Source organism: Lipophrys pholis (assembly GCF_963383615.2).
Source record: "Lipophrys pholis genome assembly, chromosome: 8".
In the NCBI taxonomy this organism is placed as follows: domain Eukaryota; kingdom Metazoa; phylum Chordata; class Actinopteri; order Blenniiformes; family Blenniidae; genus Lipophrys; species Lipophrys pholis.
The window spans coordinates 27,795,171-27,818,885 of NC_137630.1; the positions used below are offsets into that span (position 1 = coordinate 27,795,171).

Below are 23,715 nucleotides of genomic sequence, written 5' to 3' on the forward strand. Positions count from 1 at the left end.
GGAAAATAAAAGCCTTGGAGCCTCTGTCAGAGACACCCCTGCATAAAATCTTCTTAGGATTTCCTGCTGCTCTCGAGTCGTGCCTCTCCCTTTTCATGTGCCGTGTCCAAAGCCAAGGGGCTAATATGGGATCTCCACAGAGTTTCAGAGTTGCTCGGTTGTATCAATTTGGGTAAAAATCCTTGTAGAAACAGCATAAATAAAACACGCAGTGATGGAGGAATCGGCTAAATGTGTGAGGACGTTTCAGCGCCGTGGCCGTGTCAGTGTGCCAGGTGCTCGCCAGCTCCTCTCCTGGCCCTTTGGCGTGCGGCGATGCCGATCCGTGTGACACAGGACGAGCAGGTGTGGTGGCGGGTTGCAGCTGAACTGTGTCCCTGCAGGTCAAGGGGTAACTGTGAGGTATTTTTGTTGGGAATTTACAGCTCAGGGCGAACTCACTGAAGAAGTGTCTCACACCAGATAGCTCTATTAATACACGCCTCTGTGTGCCGTGGCGGCTTGTTGTGGCTGCAATCAGGGTTTCCCGACCTACACGCTCATGAAACATTCGCAGATATACATTTTCTTTCTGCATACCTGTCTGTTCATCTCTTTTGTGCCCGTCTGTCTTTCTGTCTAGCAAACTATCAACCTGACTGTCCTTCCTAAATGCTTAGTCGCCTACTGACCCTTCTGCCTATCTACCTGCCTACTTATTTACCTAATCGCATATTTATGCACCTATCCAGCCGTCTGTCTCTATCTGTGATTCATGAAACATGCATACCAACACAGTCTTACTATTCAACCTATTCATTACTGATTTATGGCCCTATCCTTGCCAGGTTGAGTAGTCTTTATCACGTTGTGCTTAGAGTAACTGGGTGGACAGCCATGATGTCCATAAATCACTTGACGAAGACAATCGGACCGATCGCGGCATCGCCGCTGCCCAGCGCTTACTCGCGCTAGCTGGTTTAAAGCAAAGTGGAAAATGTGACTTTGAAAGCTTGAATGTCACTGAGCGTGTGCCATGCATGGGAGGGAATAAAAGTGTATCCAGGTTGTGTTTTGTTGAGGTGACTTTGTGTCCCACTTCTGCTCCGCTGGCCTAACCGTATCCGTCTTGCTTTCTCCCCAGGGTTGTCAAAGAAGAGATTTCCGATGATAACGCCAAGCTGCCGTGCTTCAACGGGCGAGTTGTGTCCTGGGTAAGTGAGATGGATGGTGCACGCACGCACGTACGTACGCACGCACGCACGCACGCACGCACGCTGGCCCGGCGCTCGCCTGCCTTTGCAACCTCAGCTCGAACCAAAGACACGGGAACACTCGTAGATCATGTGGGTGTAGCCATTTGATGCCTCCACAGAGGTTTTGAAACACCTTTCAGCTCTTATATCATAAAGGTGTGGGCAACTCCATTAAACTTAGCCACTGTTAAAAAGTGCAATCGGCATTAGCACAGTCAAACCATTCACTTCTATCTGACAGTGAGTTACTACTCTATTGACCTATGCAGCACTGTAGTATTTATAGAAGATAAATGGCACAGTGAGACCGTGTTTTCCTACTGGGAATTTAAAGTGTCACTTGAAATCAACCTGTCTATATGAGAGGAGGGTTTACATCTTAATCATTACTGTGTCATACATGGCAGTGGACACAGGGTAGAGCTGTGGCTCTGAATATCGACTGAAAGCTAAGCATGAGAATGTATACATTTGATTGACAGTACGAGTATTCAATCTACTCTGGGTTTTTAGAGATCTGTGTAGATGGACTTTATTGATCTCTGTGGAGAAAGTCATAACTTTCCCTGCCTCCATGCCTCCGGAGGTCAGAGGTCAGAGCTCCACAGTAGTGGCTGACGGCTCGTTAGAGACTGTCCTGCTCAATACCACTTAATTAGTGTCGATGCTTATTTACAACACGGCTTGAAGTCTTAAATCTGTGTTTAAAGGTGGGCTGTCTATACCACAGTGTAGTCAGTGACTTGTCACTCCAAAACCTGTGCATCTTCATGTTTCATTCACATTTTATTTTAAGTAGGTCAGCCTGTATGGACTACTTGTTACTTCAAGCAGTTTCCACTGTTCATGTAGCCATTTGTGTCGCCGTCTATACAGATCAGTGTGGCAGTCTTTATCTATTCTGATATTTTTGTGAATTTATATTGAAACAAACACTGTTCGATAAGTGTTTATATATCAAAAATAGTCCAACGTTAAAGGCAATCACGAACATTTTGAATCGTAGTACTATATTTGTGGATAAATTATGAATTATTGAAAGTATGATGATGATCATGATGATTATTCAATCTAGTATTGAAAATAATTTGATTGATTGATTTATGTGCCTGTTAGCAGGTAGTGAAAAGTCCAAAGGGATGTCTTGTTTAGTTCGACAAACCTCTAAATATCCACTTTACTAGGATTTTAAAATATTTATCATAAATACTTACCATGGATAGCATATAAAAAAAATACACCATTCAAAAGATTTCTGAGTAACTTTTGGTTAATCAGTTATGTTCATCAAGCTCTCTTATACTGCAATCAACTGACATTAAAGACTTGTTAGTTGTGTTCAGGTCATCTAAATCTAATAATAGGAGGGTCTTTATCAACAATGCTCACTCTTGCTACATGAAAGCTAAACTAAAGATCTGATTTGTTAGATCTATGAGCTAAATGTACCTTCCACCCTATGAGGGCTGATTGGTGGGGATATAATAGGAAGGTAAGGCATCATTTGTTCATGCAGGCAATGTTTCCCGGTACGTGGAAATGAAATATGGTCACAAATCCATGTTCTTGTATCATCATTGTCGATCGGGTTGCAGATTAGATGACTGTGCCGAGCATGAAACACAACTTGAATTGTATACATGTAGTCATCTCATTCAGTTGAGGAAAGGGGAAGTGAATAAATCATTTAAGTGCGACGAAATGTGAGAATCTAAACCTGATCGGAAGCATTTATTTAAGGAATGTGACAAGTTACCTCAGGAAGAGGAGATGAGGAAGGAGAAATGAATTTGCGATACAGACGAGTGTTCCCTAGCGCGGCCTCTTCCTTGTCATTGTTTAGAAGAAATCGTGGAATGGTGAATAAATGGTGGATGATAGAACAAATTTTTATTTTTAATAAAACATGCAATTTTCTAATTGAATGTTTTAAGTGAAATTGAATATCAAAGATCTGACAGGGTCGGATTGAAAGCTATGAAATACTGCAGTATGTCTAATTCTACAAAGCCATGATTGTTATCAGGGTGTGTTTGACTGGGAAGGATTTGCCCCTCTCTGGTCTACACATCCCCCTTCTGCTCAATTACTACAAGACAGATAGAATTTATCTCTCCTGCATAGGGAGCGCTTATTATTATGCATAGTGAGTGCTTATTATTATGTTGTCACTATTTTTTTTTCCAATTTGTGGTTCAACTGTGACTCAGGGGGTAGAGCACGTTGTCCTCCAATTTTGTATTTGGCAGTTTGATCACTGTAAATGTGCTGAAATGTCCTTTTACAACAGTATATTCCACTTACCTTTTACCGCTTACAGCAGTCAAAGCAACATATTTTGATAAGAAACACAAAGAAATTCTCCATTCAGCTGAAAACTGTCAATTCAGTTCAGTGCAGGTGACTTTATTGATCCCACCAAGAGCAATTCATTTGTAGCGTCCCATCACAACGTAAATGAATAATCCATCAATCTGCCAAGGAAACATTTTAAGCATGGAACAAAGAGACATGTCAGAATCCTATAAGTAGCCCACGTATACAAGTCGTATAGCAAGATAAAACCAGATGACAATATAAAAACAGTAATGAAAACAATAAATAGACAGGAAATAAACAATGTCCTCTAGATGAAATCATTTAAAAGTCATTTAATGTTGAAAGAGTGTCATGAGAGTGAGTTTGGTGTGGATTGGTGAGTTTTCACCCTCACTGCGTGAACAATGTCAGCCCTGTGTCAACGTCATCTTGGAGCAGATGTGAAGATATTTTCAGCATTTTAATCAAATTGTTCACATAACACCATCCCCTTCATAACATATCGCTTAACGTGTTTTGACGTGAAAAGAAAAAAATATTTGTCACGAACAAGGAGTATTTTGTTTAATTAATAAATTTTTCATGTATTAATTCACCATTTTAACTCTGAACCATTAAACACGCTCCTTCTGTGCTGCTCTTGGATGGAAAATCATGATTTATGACCTCGCCCACATTGATCAGCGTCTCTTTGTGATCACAGCAATTGTTACCTCAGGCATGAGTTAAATACCACAGTAAAGGTTGTTTCTTATTCTTTCTTGTTTTTTGTAATATTTATTTATTTAGTTGTATATTGACTATCTTCTACATTTCAGTGTTATGATTGTGGTGATCGATAGCATATCCACACTTAATTGTGGGTTTACTTTAAAGGTCCACTGTTTTCTTCACGTAATCCTTTTTCTTTTTTTGCTGTTGAGCTTTGTGTTATTTTGTTTGTCTGCATGTTTGATCTGGTTTGTATAACTACCCTTTGTTCTATTGGAAATACATTAAACAAGATAAACATACTCCCGCTGTAAAAGCAGACCCGATTTAAGCTAAACCTGACTCTCGAAAAGCTTCAGAAATTAATATTGTTTTGTATATCGGGAGTCATGAATGCACCACTAGTATGTGAGCTGATAGTTACAGCAACATAACAATCTGCATCCTCACATGACCAACCCACTCTTACTTAATGGGGTCATTGTAAATCTCAGTTCAGTTTATTTAAAGATGGCTGGCTGGCGACAGCAACAAAACATTCCCTGACCTCTCATTACTCTACATGAAACAATCTAATGAGCTCCCAGTGTTGTGGAATATTTTTATCTGAACCAAAATATGTTCTTTAACTAATATTCTGCTGTGGATATTATTTGTCATCTAATCGGATATATAGTTTTTACCACTTTAAATTTTTTACCAGCATTCTTCAATGTTGTACTGACGTTCAGCTCTGAAGGACAGCAGCGTCACTCAGTATCTATACATGTTAACTTTTTAATTTTTAAACAAAGGCAAGCTACATTTTAAAGTGTATTTTCTGTAAACCAAGGACAGGTACTGACATGCAAACTTAAAAGCATCTCTTTTTATTTATTTACCATATTCAGGGTAAAACAGAGCTCGATTAGATATGCTTATAGGTTCGTGCTGGTGGGTTTGGTGTTGACCGTGAGGATGGGGGCACAGATTCAAACCGTGAGTCCAACTAACCAACTGCAGTACAACCTTGCTGTTTCCACTCCTGTAAATGAAGCAAATGATTGAAGATGCTTGGTGCTGCGTTGCAGGTTCCCATAATGTTTTCTTGCTGCTGAATCCCACGGCACATACGGCAGAAATGTATTTGCATCTTTTAACTGGGAAATGTAAGCAAGAGGACATCACTGCCATCCTGGCCTCCCTTCGCTGGCTGCCTGGATGGTTTCGGACTCATTCTAATATTGTTTGTATTCTTCAGACCTGCTGTAATCTCACGTCCCATTCTGGCTGTTCCAAAATCCAGTTTAAACACAGGAGTGATTCAGCTTTTGAGCTTTTGTTGTCTTTGCCCTAAAACTTTAGAATAGACTGTGTCTGCATGTCAGACTGGCTACTATACTGCTTTTCAGTTTTGCTTCATTTAAGTCTTTGTGTTTTGTATCTTCTTCCCCTGTGTGGAAATGACTCAGAAGCCGTGATTCTTGGTGAGTCGTAACCTAAAAGGGGCTTGTGGGCACATTTTCAGGAGGTTGTGGGCTTTCGCTGGCATGACAATATTAAGGTAAAACTCAATGTAATGTGGTATATTCACACATATAAACAATAAAAAAGAAGGTTTAGTAGCTAGGTTTGTTTACATATATACAAAGCAAGCACAATTAGTGTATGTAATTATACTGAGGACAAAAACATAAGTGTGTTCAGTGCAGCAAGGTTTTGGCACTTGGACGGTTGAAACCGTCAAAACCGATGCACTATTTGGACTTAACTTTCAAAACAGCTCCATAGTTCAATTCTGTTTCATATTTGCACATGAAAACAAAATTAAATCAGTTAAATAAAACCAGAAGCTTCTGCTGATTCAGAATGAGAGGCACTATTTTCCCCTCTCCGTCCCCATTTTTCTTGCGATTTTATCATTAAACAAATTTGTTTGTGTGTTGGCATACTATAATATATATTTCAATTGAACCCAATTTAATTCATCGTTTCTGAAAAGTTGAACATCTTTTATAATTTGAGTTGTGGCTTGCCATTGAGGGGCGACGATGCGTCCCGAAGGGCCTGTAGATGTGAATGTGAGGGTGTTAAGATCGTCTGTCTGTCCGTGTTGGACTGGTGACCTGTTCAGGATCCATCAAGCCTTTATCTATAATCAGATGGCAGGATAGATGAGCAACTGTACAGGACCTTTCGACGGCTGTTGTTTTTAAATGTTGCTCTATTAATAAATGTGATATTGAACTACAAAGCCAAGATCCAAGGGAGGGATATTCATTGTTAGGATGTTTCAAATTGCTGGAATATTTCATTTCTTTCAGATATCACATAATGAAACAAGCAAATAAAAAAAGGTTCTCTATCTTCAGTTAAAATTCTGGTGACTCCACGGTGACACCTGTGAATAATCCTGGAGCTCACATTAAAATAATCCCTACAGTTGTTAGTCTTGGTGAGGCTGCGACTTTCATTACCGAGGCTCAGATGAAAGGACGGGTCATTGCACGCCATCCTTTGTGCTGACACTAAACTCGGTAAAAGCATTGTGGTCTTTTTCGTTTCTGTTACTTGTAGTGCTTCTCACATTGTTTACGTGTGGCCAGCAGCATTCTGGTCCTCCTTCCAGCATCTCAATTTAGACTTTTTCCTCGTGTGCACTTTTACCCAAGAAGCGTCTCTTCGCTGCGAGAAATTTCGGCTCCACATTGTCCGCGGAGTTTGTTTTTGATCTTCTCATCTTCGCACCGTGGGTCCATGCAGAAACGCATTTATTATCTTTAGTGTTTCTGTCTTTGCACTTCTGATCTATAATGGACGTTTTCTTTTTCTTCTCCTTGGTTCCCAGCTGGTCCTGGCCGAGAGTGCACACTCTGATGGGGGTTCTCAGTGCATGGAGAGCCATCCAGAGCTCCCCCCTCCTCTCGAGAGAACAGGGGGCATCGGAGACTCGCGGCCCCCCTCCTTCCAGTAAGTAGGCTGTTTGCCGCATGTCATATATGCACAATTGCACATGGGCATGTAGGCAGATGTGTTGAAGTGCACGGTCCTGTGCACTAGCTGACCTTTTTATTCCCCCGCACGCCATGTGTGTTAATCAAAACGAGGAAAACTCGGCGGGGAGATTCATCATCACGCTCTCGTATGGGAAGTGTAGGTGGCTGGTGTGTGAATATATCACGAAGTATGTGTTAAAGCTCGAGTGTGGGTCGGTGCATGGGCGTGAGTATTTTTCCCACTCGTGTGTATGTTCCCTCCTTCCCACACAGCCATGGAGAAAGGCGTTAGTCCACTCATCTATGTAAACATTATTCGTACGCCGCCAGTGCCGCTGATTCTTGAAATAGCCTTCACAGCATCAACATCTTCAGGCAAATACTGGCACTCAGTGAGGCCCATTGTATCCAGTCACTCAGAGCTCCCATTCATACTCGCTTGATAAAGGCATATGTGGACCAAAAGCATATCGGTGCTTAAAAGCTCAGAAATTTAGATTTTTCTCAGCAGCCTGGCTTCAGTTACCTGAACTCAGGCTTAAAACCGGCAGATTAGAAAATACAACTGCACTTGCTGAGGAGAGGTTCCTGTCTAAAAATAGCGAGAAGGGCTGGGGGGCAGTGGAGGCTGGAGTTGATGCCATTACAGCGCGCAGCAATATGGCCGTGGCTCTATATTGAGAACATGCAATCTGTCATGTCTTGGTGTATCTCTTTATCCAGTGTTTGACATCTCAGCTCGAGCTTGCCCTCTATGGGCTGCTCCCTGCTGTTTGCCTGTCAGCTGGCCTGATGGTTTTATTGTTCCCAGCCAGCTTTCACTACTGCCACCTTGTGGAGCAAACCGCAACCTCCTTGCCCCACGTCATTTCCCCCTCCCTCTCAGTCTCTCGCTTTTTTTTTTTTCTTTTCTTTTTTTCTATCCCTGTTTTGAGTCAGACAGGCGAGGCTTTCTCTCTGGGAACCAGCGTGGTGAATTCCCAATAGCGACCCTGCGCTCTTTCTTGAAATGATCCCGGCCTTCCACTCCTTGCTGCTCTCTGTAAATAGCCAGAATATTATTACTTCTTCATCCTCTCTTTGTGCCTTATTCATGCAGTTCATGTGTTTGTCGGCTTGAATAGGTCTATTTGATGAGCGCACAGAATAGGTGTTTTGGGCTGAGAATGGACACAACTGATGTGCTTCGGCCTGGTAATCCGGATTAGCAGACATTAAAAGCACCCATCTCCATTTCCCGGGAGGGCGGGGGCGGGGGCGGGGGCGATCGGCTGCGGCGAGGGGCGGGCGGTAGGTGCGGGCCTTGAAAGGGGGTGGCATTTGTTCACAGCTGCAGCCCAGCGCCTCGGATAATCTCCCTCCGGATCTGCAGATCTGACGCCCGGCTGGTTCAGCAGTCGTCGACGGCCTGATGGGAAGGCAGTCGATCGCCGTCACGCTGCTTTCCCAATCAGCTGCAGGAAAAAAAAAATCAAAAATGCATCGATGTGATATTTGCATACATGCAGTGACCTGTGCTCGAGAAGCCGGGCCCAGGTGCGGCCATTAGCACTCTCTCTCGCAGAAGCGTGTAAGCATGCCCCATTGAGCACTTTATCCCGCTGAGTGAACGCAGCAGACGCACCATCCTATCCCCTCCTGGTTTATTAAAAAAAAAAAATGTTTGCATGCTACCGCTGAATGTGTGGGACAACAGAGTTTCTGAAGAGCGGCAGGATGATGTTCATCCACACGTATTTGTTTCATGCCTCTTTTGTTCCGTTTGTGCGCCACGAATGCGACACTGTGTGTATGAGGGCCGCCATTGTAGCGCAAGCGTGCATGAGTGCATGATTGCCACTGTGATTGTTTATGCAGGTGTGAGGTACGTGTTGCGCACATGCCTAAGTGCGTGTGACAGGCTGACAGGGTTGAGAGGAGTTCTCACCAGCTTCAGGTTTCCTCCGGTGGCTGTGTAGGTCCCTTTAACCCTGGTGCCTGAGGCCACAGCATCTCCAGCCCTCTGACAGAATAACAATCTGCCCTTCAGGACCCTCAGACTCCTCCCCAGACCTCCAGAACACAGGCCAGCTCATTGCTCAGCCCACACCTGATCTACCACTTCTCACTTTATATGCGATCTGTCATTCTCCCCTCGCTGTCTCCCTCCCCATCTCGCTCCAGGCACCATCTGGGCCTTTCAATAGGTCTCATTAATGCTGGCATTGTCCAGAACGGCTCCCTCTCGGTATCTGGTCATTAATGACACTTAGTGAAATACACATCACATACCGCAGAACAATCAACTGCTATTTTGGCCAGTGGGATTGAATTTGAAACACTGTCATCAGATGAGTTGCATATTCCCCTCAGGCTGAATAGCAGCCACACAGATAGTTCAGCAGACAGAAGTATACTGGCGATGGGGGTTATGTTCAGGACTGTTGGGTCACAAGCTGGCTGGAGAAATAATTTGAAGTACCTAATGTGAGTGAGGCAGAGAGAATGCATGTTTTGCACATCGTCATGAGTCCGACTGAAGTTTTTACCAATGTGTGTCTTGCAGTGCCAATGCAGTGAGCAGCCGCGACGGCCTGGACACCGAGACGGGCACGGAGTCTCTTCTGAGCCACCGCAGAGAGCGCGAGAGAGAGCGAGCGCGGCGGAGAGCTCGAGAAACTGAGCGTGAGTATTATCAGCCAGGAACAGATGGATCCCAAAAATGCAATTATCTTGTCATTTCCAAGTTATTACATTTCACTGCCTCCTCATTTCACTCTTCTCCTCGACGCAAGTCATTCACAGAGAGAGAGAGAGAGAGAAAAAAAAAGTGGACAGACAGCAGACATTTATGAAAAAAAAAAGACTGTGGGGATCAAGTGTTGCACGTTGAACTTCAGCTTATGTGTCAAACCAAGAAACAGGGAGACATTCAGTCTCTCAAAGTAAAGAATGAAGTGAATAAGTTCACTGTATGTCAAAGTTTCTGGAATTTACCGTCGTTCCCAGTAATTGTCCGTCCTCTGCTTCCTGCACGGGGCTCAGGTTTACTGTCAGCGGGTGTTTTCCACTTGGTAGTCACACTCCAGTCTTGTCAGATGATTATAACCTGTCACAGGACTATAGTGTTTTGTGAAATATCAGAGGAAAGTCTGCTGTAGCTGCTGTTGAACTCTAGCTGCTATCTTTAGTGTATGTGGAGGAGAAGGTTGTCGGGATCTTGATTTTAAAACCCCCCCGGGAGCTGTTATCAAGTGCAAACGCACGATTGCTTTGCTGTTTTGACATTTGACTGCTGCAGTTTCTATTAAAACCACTTCAGCTGGGAGAGACGGCGCTCTCCAAAAGTACAGTTCTCCTTTACAGGCTCAGTGGTTTTAATATGACAGGCTGCAGGGAAACACACACAGTATCTGCTTTGTGAACACAGAACAGGTGTATTCTTTATCAGCATAATCACGTCTGCATTTGTTTCATAAATACCTGCTTTTATGCATTTATAATGTTACTGAATTTCTCTCAGTCCATTTTTCTATTTGTTTTTCACTTATTCTTCATTTACTTTTTCTTACATTTACATCCCTTTGTTTTGCTTTTTTTTTTTTACATAAAGAAAAAGACAAATACATAAAATTACACATCCCAGGAGCCCTACAGTTCTGGTCAAAAACACACATGTCCACAATTTCACATTGACGTAGAATATTAAGAGTTTGTTCAGTCACAAAAAAAGGAAGAAACAAACACCTACAAAGTGTGATTCTTTACTATCCTCTCTTGGCGTCCTGTATGTAGTAATCATGCACTGCGACAGTCTTTCGGGATTTGACACAGGCTGAACATATGTGTAAATGTTACTTTAATTTAGATTCTTTTTTTTAACCCATCAATTTGTTTTATCCAACATTTTTAGTATCATTTACTTCTGTAGGATTTCACTATTTTACCATGTGCAACATACAGTGATATTTAAATACTACATGTCTGTATGTTTTATACATATTTTCATGTATACATATTTATTAGTATTTATTTTTTTACATTTTATCTTACTGGTTTATCTCATGCAACATTATTCACTCTGCATCGCATTTAATTTATTGTGATTTCATTACTCTGGATATTTGCGTGTGTACCGTATGTGTGTGCTAAACTAGCAGCCGCACGCTGTCTTACAGTTGTTTTCACACATGAGGAAATCTCTTTCACTCTCTCCGTCTTTCTCCTTTTATCTTTCTCTCCTTATTATTTGTTGTCAGCAAGTCTGGCGCAGCATCATGCACTCCAGGCTCATTAACCAAATACCCACTAATTTATGTGCTGCTGCAAATTACAATCGCAGATGAAGGCATCGGGTTGAGCTCGCATAGAGAGCTGTAACTGCCTCGCAAAGCCGACGCGATTTTATCTGTGTATCAGTGGCTGACTGCGTCCGTGTAAATGCGGTGATTTCATCGTGATCTCACTCTGGTGGGTCTTGTGATGGTGCATTTGACTTGGCACATGTTTCTGTTGCCGCTGAGAAAAGCCAAATGAGCATTTGTTGTTTTGTAAGTGGGAAGTTCCCCCGAAACTGGGGAAAAAAACAAAAAAAAAACCCTCATTGTGTCACATCCCCTGCTCTGTGTTTACTAACCTTATCCAAAAGTAGATGACAAAAAAAAGGAGAATTTTTACACATAATCTTTCTTCTCTCTCTCTTTTTCTTTCGTTTTTTTTTTCCTTTTCCTTGCTTCACATCTCATTTGCTGCTGGTTTGTTCGCTTTAATTAAGCGAAGCCATTAGGGAAGTTGTGTGGACCTTTTAAAGTCGACCAGCAATTTTGTGCCTCATAAATCTGCCCCGGCAGAGGACCAGTGAAATGTAATTCACTTTGGGCTCCGTCACGGGGGGCGGCTGTAAAGATGTATGGAGAAGGAGGCGCGGCCTCCGCGTCTCGCCGCCGCCACACTGCCTGCGGCGGCGGCTGCAGCAGGAATTCCCCTGTCACTTTATACACACGCTTCAAGTCATTCTGCCTCGGTGTGAACGGTGGCGCTCTGCAGTGATCAGTGGAAACGCTGTAAATGTACACCTTCTTATTTTCTCACCGTGCCGTACTATTTGAGGATGAATAACGCAGCAGTTGAAATTTATTGGCGGTTGAACGGGCGTAAGACCTGGAGGGCAGCGTGGAGATATGATGGGATGTGATCAGTTTCGGGGCTGCCAGGTGCTTTGCATCATTGTAAGACAAGACGTCAGTGTTGGCATTACAATGGAGCAGGAAATCCATCCGTCTTTTGTCCTGCAGCCATCTTTAAGGGGGGGGCGGAGGGGCCGGTGCCGATCCCAGCTGACTATGATTGAAGACAGGGTGCACCCGGGACGGGTCACCACTCTGTCCCAGGGAAAAAACACAGAGAGACAGATTGTCACACACATTCGCATTCGCATATACAGTTGATTTAGAGTCTCCAATTAACCTCAAACCTGGAGAAAACACACTTATAGCCAGAATGAGCTTCAGTATCTCCACCCAGAAAGGCGATAAATCTTGCCGTCGGACCGGTGATTGTCTCCCTGTGACAGGCGCTCGCTGAGCACTATGGTGGCCCGCTATGTAGCAGAGAACATTTCCTAATATTTAAATTTTTTCAACCTTCATCCAAAAAGGATAGTCATTTAATACAAATTCCTATTCACAATGAAGACCTGGTAAATCCCATCCAAGGCCGTCAAGAGCGGGTTCAAATTAGATTTCTAAAGCAATCATAAAGTCATACAATATGCAAGACGGAAAAACAGCAACGGGCCGGTAATGGATCTGGAAGCAGCTGCATGTATCAGTGAGAATTAAAGTCAGTTAAAAGACCTTGAATGCCGACTTGGAGATGAAGCTGTCATATTGTATCTTGTTCCAGTTAATCGGTGCGGTATATTTCATTAACAACTGATCAATTGCAGCATGTTCAGTGTCGTGTATGCAACAGATACCCAACAGTAATTTCTGTAAAGCTACACAGTTAGGGGGCTGCCTGATGGTTTTGGAGACGCGCATGAAGCAGTGAATTTCTCCAACATGTGTGTGAAGATGGAAAGCAGCCGGTGGTGGTCGTCCTGACAGGGGCATTGTGGGAAAACTGGGAGATGATCGAGTTTGAGGTAAAAAAAAATAAAAATAACGGAGCTAAGCCAAGGAGCTTATGCTCGTATTAAAATATTAATACAAAGCACAAACACAGCTGGTGGGCTCAAACTGCCCCCTTAAAATCTTTAAATCTCCTTTCGCGTGTACGAGCGGGGAAAGCTTTTGGGATTTTTAATAACCCGATGGTGTTTTCACCTGAGGAGGAGAACGTCATCTGAAATCCCATATTATCTCTGTCTGTGTTTCGGAGGATACAGTCATCTGATTGGACAGAGGCAGATTAGCAGGCATTGTATAGTTGCAGGCTCTGGGAGGGAGGGGGAAGAGGGGCGGGGGGTGGGGGGGTTTGGTGGGGGGGGGGATTTTCTTTCTCTTCACTCTCAGCTCACTTTGCCTGTACATCGGATGAAGGCACTGCCGGCTGTGGTGAGAGCGGATTTGTTGTGTCCGTGATGGAATTTGACGTATAGATTCTTATGTGATGCGGATGTTTTCGTCATGTGGATTATTTATCGAAGCTTCATTACATTTTCATTTCAACGAAGTTGTAGTTTGCAAGCTGAATAGATGTGTATTTACTTGCTGCGAGAACCTTTCAGCTGTTGTTTATGTCATCTTTTTCAAAAGAGAACATCGGTACAGAAAAATGTACTTTTGAGATTGTTGCACATTTACAAAGTTTTAATTTATTGTCGAAACTGAACTTCCAAAAATTGGTTTTGCTCTTTGAAGATGTTGCTAACTTTTGATGAAGGTCATTCTCACATTGTGTTTCCCGTTTTCCCTCAGTCTTGTTTCATGACATGTTGCTCTTCATTCAGCATCTCCAGGCTCATCCTCTGTTTTTATTGCTGCCCTCCGTTGTAGATAAGCTGTGAAGCCTGTCGGCAGCCAGCTGGTGGGCAGAAACTGTCTGCGGCTCAGGCTGGATTTTAGCGAGCTGCGAGCACAGACGGCACGGAGCACAAAGACGCAGATTTTCAGTCTGGGCTTGGTGAACCTGCACACTTTCCTCTTTTTTTTTTTTTCCTTCTTTTTTTTTTTTTTTTTGTATTTGTGTTTTCTCTGGTGGCCGACCATCTGAGAGGCGGGAGAAAATATGTCTGGGTGAATCCGGACGGTTGGATGTCAAGTCCCTCTGCTGATTGAGTGTTTATTTGCGCTGGCTCGGCTTTCACGAGAGCACCTTCTGGGCGGAGCCAGCAATGGGAACGACGACATTGCTGGAATGTTTTGCTTGCTCTCGGCGAGCGCGGTGGCCGCCGCTGCGCCCTCGTCGCCTTATGAGACCTTTACAACCAATCCGCTGTTACCCTGAGACAGCGCCACCTCGCTGGCAGTGTACGTATGGAGACAGGCAGACTGAGATGGTGCTTTATCTCGTGTGTTTTTTTCTTCCCCATTTTGTGAGCTGTGTACAGTAAGCCTGAATTAGATTTAAGTGAACTATTCCCAGAGGTGGAATGAGTGCTGAAAAACTGCACTCAACTACTTTACACTAATCAAATTGTACTCAGTGACAAGTTAAAGTGCTGCCGTTCAATCCTCAATTTATTTAAGTTTTATGGTTGCAGATTTGTTAAAGTATGTGTGATGAGTGAGTCCTTCTGCTTCATGCCAACATAACTTCAAACCGCAGTATTTGTCAGTTCTTCAATATCACTGTGTGATTTTAAAGGCTGTGAGACCCGGTGTGACGCAGCGGTGAATCTTGTTTCTGATTGGACCGGTGTGATAAAGACGTCCTGACTAGTGAAAGAACGCAAAGCTCTATTTTTCTGCTTTGTGTTCGTTTTTGAATTTTTGTAGATGTCATAAATGGTCTAGGAGTTACGGTTGTGAGAAATATACAAGTCAAATCCTGTCAACAGGGAGACACGGATATGGTTAAACCATCCTTCAGTAAAAGTATCAAGTTATTCTCTTAAAAACGAGTCAAAATTTCAGTTAGTTTTTAATAACAGCAGGGAAACGAATAAATGTCCCTGTTATAAGCGATTTAGGTTCAAAGTGAAGCTGCACAGTATTTCACAAATGTATGGATATCAACATGTGCAGTATAATACATAATATAATCCATAATTATGAACATTATTTCATAGTTTGTGGCTACAAGACCGAAGTACAAAAAAAAATGATCAAGGAAAAATAATCAACAACAACAACAACACAGTCAGCAAACGGCTCCACTTTTGATTTACTGCTGGTGGGAACCATCTTTGTTTTCAAACCATATCCCAAAACACAAAGGCATTAACATCATCTTCTGAAGTGTTTTTATTTGTCACAATTTCTGTCATTATTCTCATTACTCGGAGACGTTGTCTCATTTTCACCTGATTTGCTGCAGCGTTTGTTCAAAGGACATTCCGCAGACAGCAAATTAACTACATAACAAAGACATGACGGCAATTAGTTTTGTATACAAATGTAGAGATAAAGCAAGAATTTTCTCTGTTGAAAGAATTAACTACTTACCTAGAAAAAGAAAGATAAAGGTTTGAGTATTAATTCAAATTGTGGATTCGCTCAATAGTGTACACATGGCATGAATAGTACTCAAGTATGAGGAAGGTTACATATTTAAAAAAAGATATCTAATATGTTTATGGTTTTTAAACAAGACAAATCCAGTTTTAATTCAAATTCTTTTCACAGAATAAATAATAATCATGGTTTGATCGAGAAATAATTTAAGAGATTCGAATGCCTGCTATTGTAAATGTGATTTAATGCAGTCAAAACCGTAGATTATAGGAAAAGCTCTTTAATCACGTGCAATTAAAACAGTGTAAAAGTAGTAGTATTTCACAACACATTTCTCAGCACTCTTTCCGCCTCTGCAGAAGATCAATTCCGCCACTGTCACAAACTCCTGGTTGCTCTCCCTCTCGTTCTGATCTGACCTCGCAATGAGCAACGTGACCTCCCATCTGACTCACTGCTGCTCTGCTTCCTCTCTCGCTCTCTCGCTCTCTCGCTCTCCCTCTCTCTCTCTCGCTCTCCCTCTCTCTCTCTATCCCAGCAGTCCCCCGCATCAACGGTCACTCCAAATCAGAGCGCACTGCCAGGGACTCGGCCATGGGTTACGACAGCGCCTCGGTAATGAGCAGCGAGCTGGAGTCCAGCTCATTTGTTGACAGCGAGGAAGACGAGGACGCCAGCAGGTAACTGACGTCAAAATACACCGATCAGCCAAACTGTCATGACCTCCCACCTCACATTGTGTACGTCCCACCGTTTGTTCCCCACATGCAACAAGCCAGGACGGTGTTGGATCAGGACACATGAGCCTTCCTACACCCTCAATGAGCCTATTTTGATGGATATTGACCACTTCAGACCGTTAACACTACCTTTGAGGAAACTTTTTAAAATGAAACGTTCATTTGTTTTTCTCTTCTTACATAACGCTGTATGGTATTTTCATAATGTTAACACATTATTTTGAATGATTGGAAATTAAGAAAACTGTTACAGCTACAACTTCCTAAACCATCACTGGCTGCAGAAATGATTGTTGTATAATCTGAATACTATTCTGTGTATTTGTTGTATGTCAACGAGCATCTTCTGTCTTGAGTATCATACAATACAATAATTACTACACACACCCGGGCTTACAAGGCGGCAATTATTTTAATTATTTTGTAAGATGCCAGTGTCCTCCAGTGCATATCTATATATTCTCATATTGTCCATGAACAGTATCCGACACTGTCGTCGCCTTAATGCCGCTGGGCCACAGTGGGGGTGTTAACAGGGCTGAAACAGTGTTTGTGTAAAGGAGTGTGTGGCTCCGGGCAGATGCAATATTATACACAATGCCGATGCATTTGTGTTATTTGTTTTGCCTTGCGAGAGGGAAAGCAGTTTAAAAATACACACTAAGACCGAGCAAAGTAACAGTGGGTGTGAAAATGTTTTTGTTGTTTTTTTCTTAAGCGCGCTTGTAAAATCTCTCTAAATGTTGCTGGTCTGTTTATATTAACTGTTTTAGCTTTGTGGAGATGTGATGAACTAATTTCTCTTTCCCCCCCCCCCCCTCTGTTTCAGGCTCAGTAGTTCCACAGAACAGAGTTCGTCTTCACAGCTGATGCGTAGACACAAGCGGCGCCGACGGAGGCACAAAGTGGCCAAGATAGACCGGGTACGCACTTCTAAGACGCGTCACTGCGTCCACTCAAATCGACCTTGACGCCCGGCTTGAGAAACAGATGAGGGGGCTGATTGAAGTAGACTTGGTGTCACTTTTATTTACGCCGTGCTCACCGTTACCTGTTCCTGCCTTTTTCAGTCGTCGTCCTTCAGCAGCATCACAGACTCCACCATGAGCCTCAACATCATCACCGTCACGCTCAACATGGGTAAAACCGACACGCCCAAACGGCAACGACTCAATACGTAACTCTAATTTTTGACCGGCCTGTTTAACCTGACTCCTTTACAGAGAAGTACAACTTCCTGGGCATCAGTATTGTGGGTCAGAGTAACGACCGGGGGGACGGAGGCATTTACATCGGCTCCATCATGAAGGGAGGAGCCGTAGCTGCTGATGGACGAATAGAGCCTGGAGACATGCTCCTCCAGGTACACCTTTCTAATTACCATCACTTTTGAAATTTCCATCATCGTGCACCTCGGGGTCGATTTTTTTCGAGTGGAACAGCGACGCGTACAGAGATTACTGTACAGCTGTCTGTGGTTCTGTCTCCTGTCAATGACCACGTCGTTGTGTTCACGCCTCTGGTAAAACATTCTGCCTCTCCTTTTCCTTCCTGTTTCTACCAAACTTTGATGTGTGCGCTGCACGGCGTGAAACACACGGCTGCTGAGTAAAGATTGTTGTTGCACCACGGCATGAACAGAACAGGTTGTTTTATGACCGTTTTATGTCGATCCCATGGAAAGCAGCTTAGGACATATGAAGGTCCAAAGATTGCCACAGAGATTAATCAGAGCATAAATAAACACATCTGAGCTTTACAGCAATATTTTCGCGTTCACTACAGCGTTTAGTTTTGTTATTTAAATTGATATAATGGCTTAATAGTGTTTTTTTTATTTTATTTCCTTCCTTCCAGGTGAATGACGTCAATTTCGAGAACATGAGCAATGACGACGCTGTGAGGATCCTGAGAGAGATCGTTTCCAAAACGGGGTAAGAACACTTTAATAAACGAATCATCATTTGACTTTTTGCTTTCGAAGATTATTTAGACTTTCGTTATTTAATCTTGTGAATCTGCCCCTATATTTCAGTCCCATAATCTGCTTTGAGTTGTTGTGTAGTCTGTGTGTGTGGCAGAGCACTGGAATCCGAAATTGCAATTTGAGAAAAATGATGACTGCCTCTTTTTACTGCACCCCTGGGCATCTATTCATACCTTGTTTGAAGGAGCATGATGCAGCAAGATCACTTCTGCTATTATTCTCACAGATAGGGGGCAATCATGCATTACTTTACCTGGTTCTGTTGGCCTCACTGCAGAAGGTCTGAATGTGCTGCATAGTATTGTACATGTATCAGTATGAGGCTGCTAGAAGTGGGACTCTAACATAGTTTTTATGCAAAACTTCCTATGAATTAGGTTTTTTTTTTTTATGACATCATATAATGTGTGTTTTAGATGAGGCTCATATAATTAGGGCTTGCAGTACAGAAATATCTTTGGAAAAATAATGTTTCTTCCTGGGTTTCACATTTTATGAGCTGACCAATGTTCTCATTTAGTAATTTGTGGTGAGTCATATCACCTTCCACTGAATGATCATTCTTGAAATTTGAAACGTGTTCAGTTTATGACAAATGATGATGATGATGGTGATGATGGTTTTCAAAAGTTGATTCACTCCCCCTGCTTTGTTTGGCTTTATCAAACTTTGCTTGAAGGTGTTTGATCTACTGATATAGCTCTATATACTCTGTTATTAATCTTGTTTTCTGTTGTTTTTTTTAATTTTCTTTCTAGTCCTATTAGTCTTACTGTTGCCAAATGTTGGGATCCGTCTCCGAGAAGCTATTTCACCATCCCTCGAGGTAGGACAGATACTCGTGCCATATCTCAAAGACATTCTAAATACTTTTTTCTTTGTGTAATGTATAATTTTCTTTGTTGTTGTCACTGTTTCAGCCGAACCAGTGAGACCCATTGACCCTGCAGCCTGGATATCACACACCACAGCCCTGACGGGGCCTTACCCGCACTACGGTACCGATGGCCATCTACTTTAATCGGACTATGAAACATTACGAGAAACAACTGGATTAAGTTTGATAAGCCTTCATTGTTTGAATGTTTGTCATCAAATCTTTCTCCTTTACAGAGTTTGACGACTTGCCTCTGTCCGCAAGTAAAACAGACATGGCGACTATTGTCAAAGTGATGCAGCTGCCCGACTCTGGTCTCGAGATTCGAGACAGGATGTGGTTGAAGATCACTATTGCAAATGCTGTAATCGGTGAGTAAACCTGAGTAATGAAAAAACCTTTGTATAGGCAAGGAATTACTCAAGGAGGGGCTCTGATACTCAAATCTTGTGTTTTTATGTGCAAACGACATACACAAGTAATTCTACAATAAATCGGTTAAACCAAAGTTGAATTACAAACCTTAAATTTAACATATAAAACATGATTTATGAATTTATAAAAAATGAACAATCGCCAAAGCTCTGGTCACATTTTAAATGGTCATAGTTTTGAAAAATAGCGTCACTTCAGATGTTTTTTTTTATTTTTATTATTTATTTATTCTTGATGTTTTTATCAAAAAAATTCTGACATCTAATCATTTGTGTTCTTGATGGTTATTTTTTAAAACATAGTTTCACATAGTCACGCTTATAAAGTTACATGAAAAAGTCCATTTTAAGAAGATATTTCCTGGAGCGTAGCCGAAACAGCAAAGGCTGAAATAAATAGAATTCGGTTGAATGAATTTCTATTGAATTTATTCAAGTGTGACCCTGGAAGTATCAGTTGCACATTGTTGGAATTATTCAAACTCCTTGCAACAGTGTGCTGTTGTTCTCGCCGTAGCCTCCGTGGTCGCCCTGTGGTTTGTTGCAAATCAACAGTATTTCTTTTAGCATCTGTTGAAGACATCAGTGCCGGCGCCTTCATGTCCGGGGTCTGTGTTTGTTGCTGCGTCAGGTGCTGACGTGGTGGACTGGCTTTACTCCAGAGTGGAAGGATTCAAGGATCGGCGTGACGCTCGGAAGTACGCGAGCAGCCTGCTGAAGCACGGCTACCTGAGGCACACCGTCAACAAGATCACCTTCTCTGAACAGTGCTACTACACGTTTGGAGACCTCTGCCAAAGTAAAGTCACTTCTCTCTCTATGTTTTGCACACACAGTTCTGGCAGCTTTTCCCGTTTGTGGATGGAAGAATTGAAATGAAATGTTTTCTCTGGTTGTGTTTTCTTCCATTAAGATATGGCATCACTCAATTTAAATGAGGGATCGAGTGGCGGGGGCTCCGAGCAGGACACCTTGGCACCGCTACCTCCCCCCAGCAACCCCTGGCCTCTGGGCGGGCAGCCATTCCCTTACCCTCCTTTTCCCTCCGCGCCCCCCAGCTTCCCGCCAGGATACTCAGATCCGTGCCACAGTTTCCACAGCGGGAGCGCAGGCAGCCAGCACAGCGAGGGTGAGCAAATCCGGCGGGGAAAAGATGAGCCTTTGAGATCTCCTCTATCGTTAATTAATACATTGATTTGACTCAAAATGCAACATGACATTAATTAACCCAAGTAGTTCTGACATCCACTGTATATTAACACGTGTCTGACTCGTGCTAATGTTAGCTTTACTGGCTCTCTGGGCGGGAAGTTGACGTTTGGTTTTTGCATTTTCTTTTTCCATTAATGAGTTTCTGTATTCTAAAAAAAAACCAAAAAAAAAACCAACAAACCCCATCCTGTATCGTCAAGGTCAATCATGAGCATCTTGAGTCATGCAGCGGACAGCTCTGCAGTACTGGGTGTGTACACAAAACAAAACCAACTCTTGATCAACGTGTGATTCCAAATCGCCAGCTTGAAACAATCAGCACCAAGTCCATTCTTCTTCATCAGTTCTTGAATGATCTTCTGTTTCCATTTTGAATCACAATGTGATGGTGCTGCATGGTTTTTCATTTCTGCACTGAAGGAGAGTGGAGAACTGGTGGTGGTGTGGGGAGGGGGGGGTTTGTACGTAAGAAGGTGGCTGTGGTCAATTTGTTTCCATTTGTTATGAAGCCAGATTCTAGTATATGTCATCATCTATCAGTATGATTTCCATTGTTTTGTGTGACTCATCCTCTCGTCTACGCTTTCAGATTGTTTTTTTTATATTTTTAATTATTTAATCTATATGCAACCGTTGACAAGCCATAGATAAGAAAGAAAGACACTTTCTTTTTGGCGCTTTCATACAAGTGTTCATTGGTCAATATGTTTCTGTCTGCTTGCTTCGAAGAGTGCATGTGTGCATTTTCAGGTGCACTTTCTACAATCTTTTTATATATCTATATATATATATATCTATATGTATAGATATATCTATACGGGAAGACCAGTAGCAGCCGTGGGCCTGAGCTTGTGGGGCTGATGCAGCAGAATGCATTAGGGAGAGTGGGAGAAAAGTCTGGGCTGGGAGGTGTGTGTAATCCTGTTGTTCCCTCTGTTTCTGCTGGGCAACGTTAGACTGAAGGAGGAGGTAGTCCCAGGACACTGGGGGAACCGGTAAGCCTGCTAACCCCCTCTCCTCCTCTGCTCTTCTCTCCTTTTGCTCTCTCTATCTCACCATTTGGTCCCATGTCACTCCTGTCTCTCCCTCGTCCTCAATGTTCTCCACCTATCATTACTGTAGCTGTAAGGTTTGTTTTATTTTCCTCCGCCCGTCCCATGATTTCTCCTTGGTTTCATGTGATTCCTGTGTGTGGCTCTCCTGACAGTTGATTCTCCCTCTCTGCACCTCTGGGCATGCATTGGTACGGTGCTGGGAGGTGCATGATGCAGGATGATCACGCCGAGGCTTGTGCTATCATTCTCACTGATAGGGGGCAATCATGCACCACTTTACCCAGTACTGTTGGGCTCATTGCCAATAAGGAGATGTGGACCTTTTGATTGTGCAACTGTGCGATACACCTGCGTCAGTACGATGTCGCCAGCGTGTGTCATCAGCTTTAACAAGTGACAGTCACCTACTTTTGATGCAAAACCTTTTACTTTCTTTTTTTTTACATGCGGTGCTGGCGAGTCATCTCTTTTTGATGCAGGTGTATCATGCTTTATGATCTGACAATGTTTCAGTGTCTGTATAAATATTAGATAATGTTAGTTGCGGCAGTGGAACTTAAGGGGAAAAAAAAAACCTTTTGAGAAAATCATGTCTGTCCTTGACTGTTGATTTTTACTTTTGCTCAATAAAATCCAGTCACACCTTAAACAAATGACAGTAATGCATTGAATGACATTATTGCATTACATTGTGTATTACAAGAGATCCTTCATGTCATGGAGAGTGTCTGCTGCAGTCCATGAGTGCTTCATTAAGCTGTTTAACGTGTGACCTCCATGTCCCAATCAGTCGCTGGTTAAATTACAGCTGCTGACTGTGTATTTCTGGGAAAACCCACGTGTGCACAGGAAGATCAAACTGAGGTGTGCGTTTCTTTTTGTTGCCAGGAAGCCGAAGCAGTGGATCCAACCCCAGTGCAGGCAAAGGTCGACGCTCCTCTCCACAGGAGAAGGGTCAAAGGTCAACATGCAGCGAGTCTGAGCCAGGCATCCGTGGAGGGAGGCGCGGCGACAGGTCTGCCAGCCAGATGAGCCACAACAGCCACGCCATCTCCAGCCACAGTCACGCCCGATCGAGCCTCAGCCACGGTCATTCGCACAAGAGCCACGCTCTGTCACAGAACAGCCACGCCCCCTTCACCTACAGCCACGCCCCCTTCACCCAGCCAGGCCCGGGCTCCTGTGCCCAGAGCGAACGAAGCCATGCCTCCTCCTACGGCCCCCCGGGTTTGCCTCCCCCTTATTGTCTGGCCCGTCTGGCACCCAAGACTTCGGTGAGCAGTAGCACACCGCCCGGAGCGCCTCCCGGGAGAGAGTTAGCCGCCGTGCCCCCGGAGCTCACCGCCAGCCGCCAGTCCTTCCAGCATGCTATGGGCAATCCCTGTGAGTTTTTTGTAGACATCATGTGACAGGACAGTGCCTTCAAAATCTCAGTGAGCACAAAACAATTCTCCCTGAACCCTCCCACGCCCCTCTCTTTCTCCCTCTCACAGTCTCCAAGTTCAGAATGTAGACTCTCCACGAGGCCCCCCTGCTGTCTGTCTCTTCTTCTGATGTCCCAGGCGAAGGCGAC

The 23,715-nt window shown here is 43.3% G+C and overlaps 1 protein-coding gene across 2 annotated transcripts in view; it reads left to right on the forward strand.

Moving 5' to 3' along the window:
* LOC308112846 (segment polarity protein dishevelled homolog DVL-1-like) overlaps nucleotides 1–23,551 on the forward strand; it is a gene marked incomplete at its 3' end in the record, with an annotated part of 28,272 nt that extends 4,721 nt beyond the window's left edge. The window contains exons 2-15 of one of the 2 annotated variants that reach the window (XM_080468615.1): nucleotides 1,124–1,193; nucleotides 7,093–7,214; nucleotides 9,786–9,904; nucleotides 16,376–16,517; nucleotides 17,407–17,500; nucleotides 17,648–17,717; nucleotides 17,801–17,940; nucleotides 18,435–18,511; nucleotides 19,323–19,390; nucleotides 19,485–19,562; nucleotides 19,678–19,812; nucleotides 20,507–20,674; nucleotides 20,789–21,004; nucleotides 23,031–23,551. In XM_080468615.1, coding sequence (XP_080324741.1) covers nucleotides 1,124–1,193; nucleotides 7,093–7,214; nucleotides 9,786–9,904; nucleotides 16,376–16,517; nucleotides 17,407–17,500; nucleotides 17,648–17,717; nucleotides 17,801–17,940; nucleotides 18,435–18,511; nucleotides 19,323–19,390; nucleotides 19,485–19,562; nucleotides 19,678–19,812; nucleotides 20,507–20,674; nucleotides 20,789–21,004; nucleotides 23,031–23,551 — 2,020 coding nt within the window. The remainder of the gene's footprint in view (nucleotides 1–1,123; nucleotides 1,194–7,092; nucleotides 7,215–9,785; nucleotides 9,905–16,375; nucleotides 16,518–17,406; nucleotides 17,501–17,647; nucleotides 17,718–17,800; nucleotides 17,941–18,434; nucleotides 18,512–19,322; nucleotides 19,391–19,484; nucleotides 19,563–19,677; nucleotides 19,813–20,506; nucleotides 20,675–20,788; nucleotides 21,005–23,030) is intronic. The other variant, XM_080468616.1, reaches the window with a different exon arrangement.
* Nucleotides 23,552–23,715: the final 164 nt, after the last annotated feature.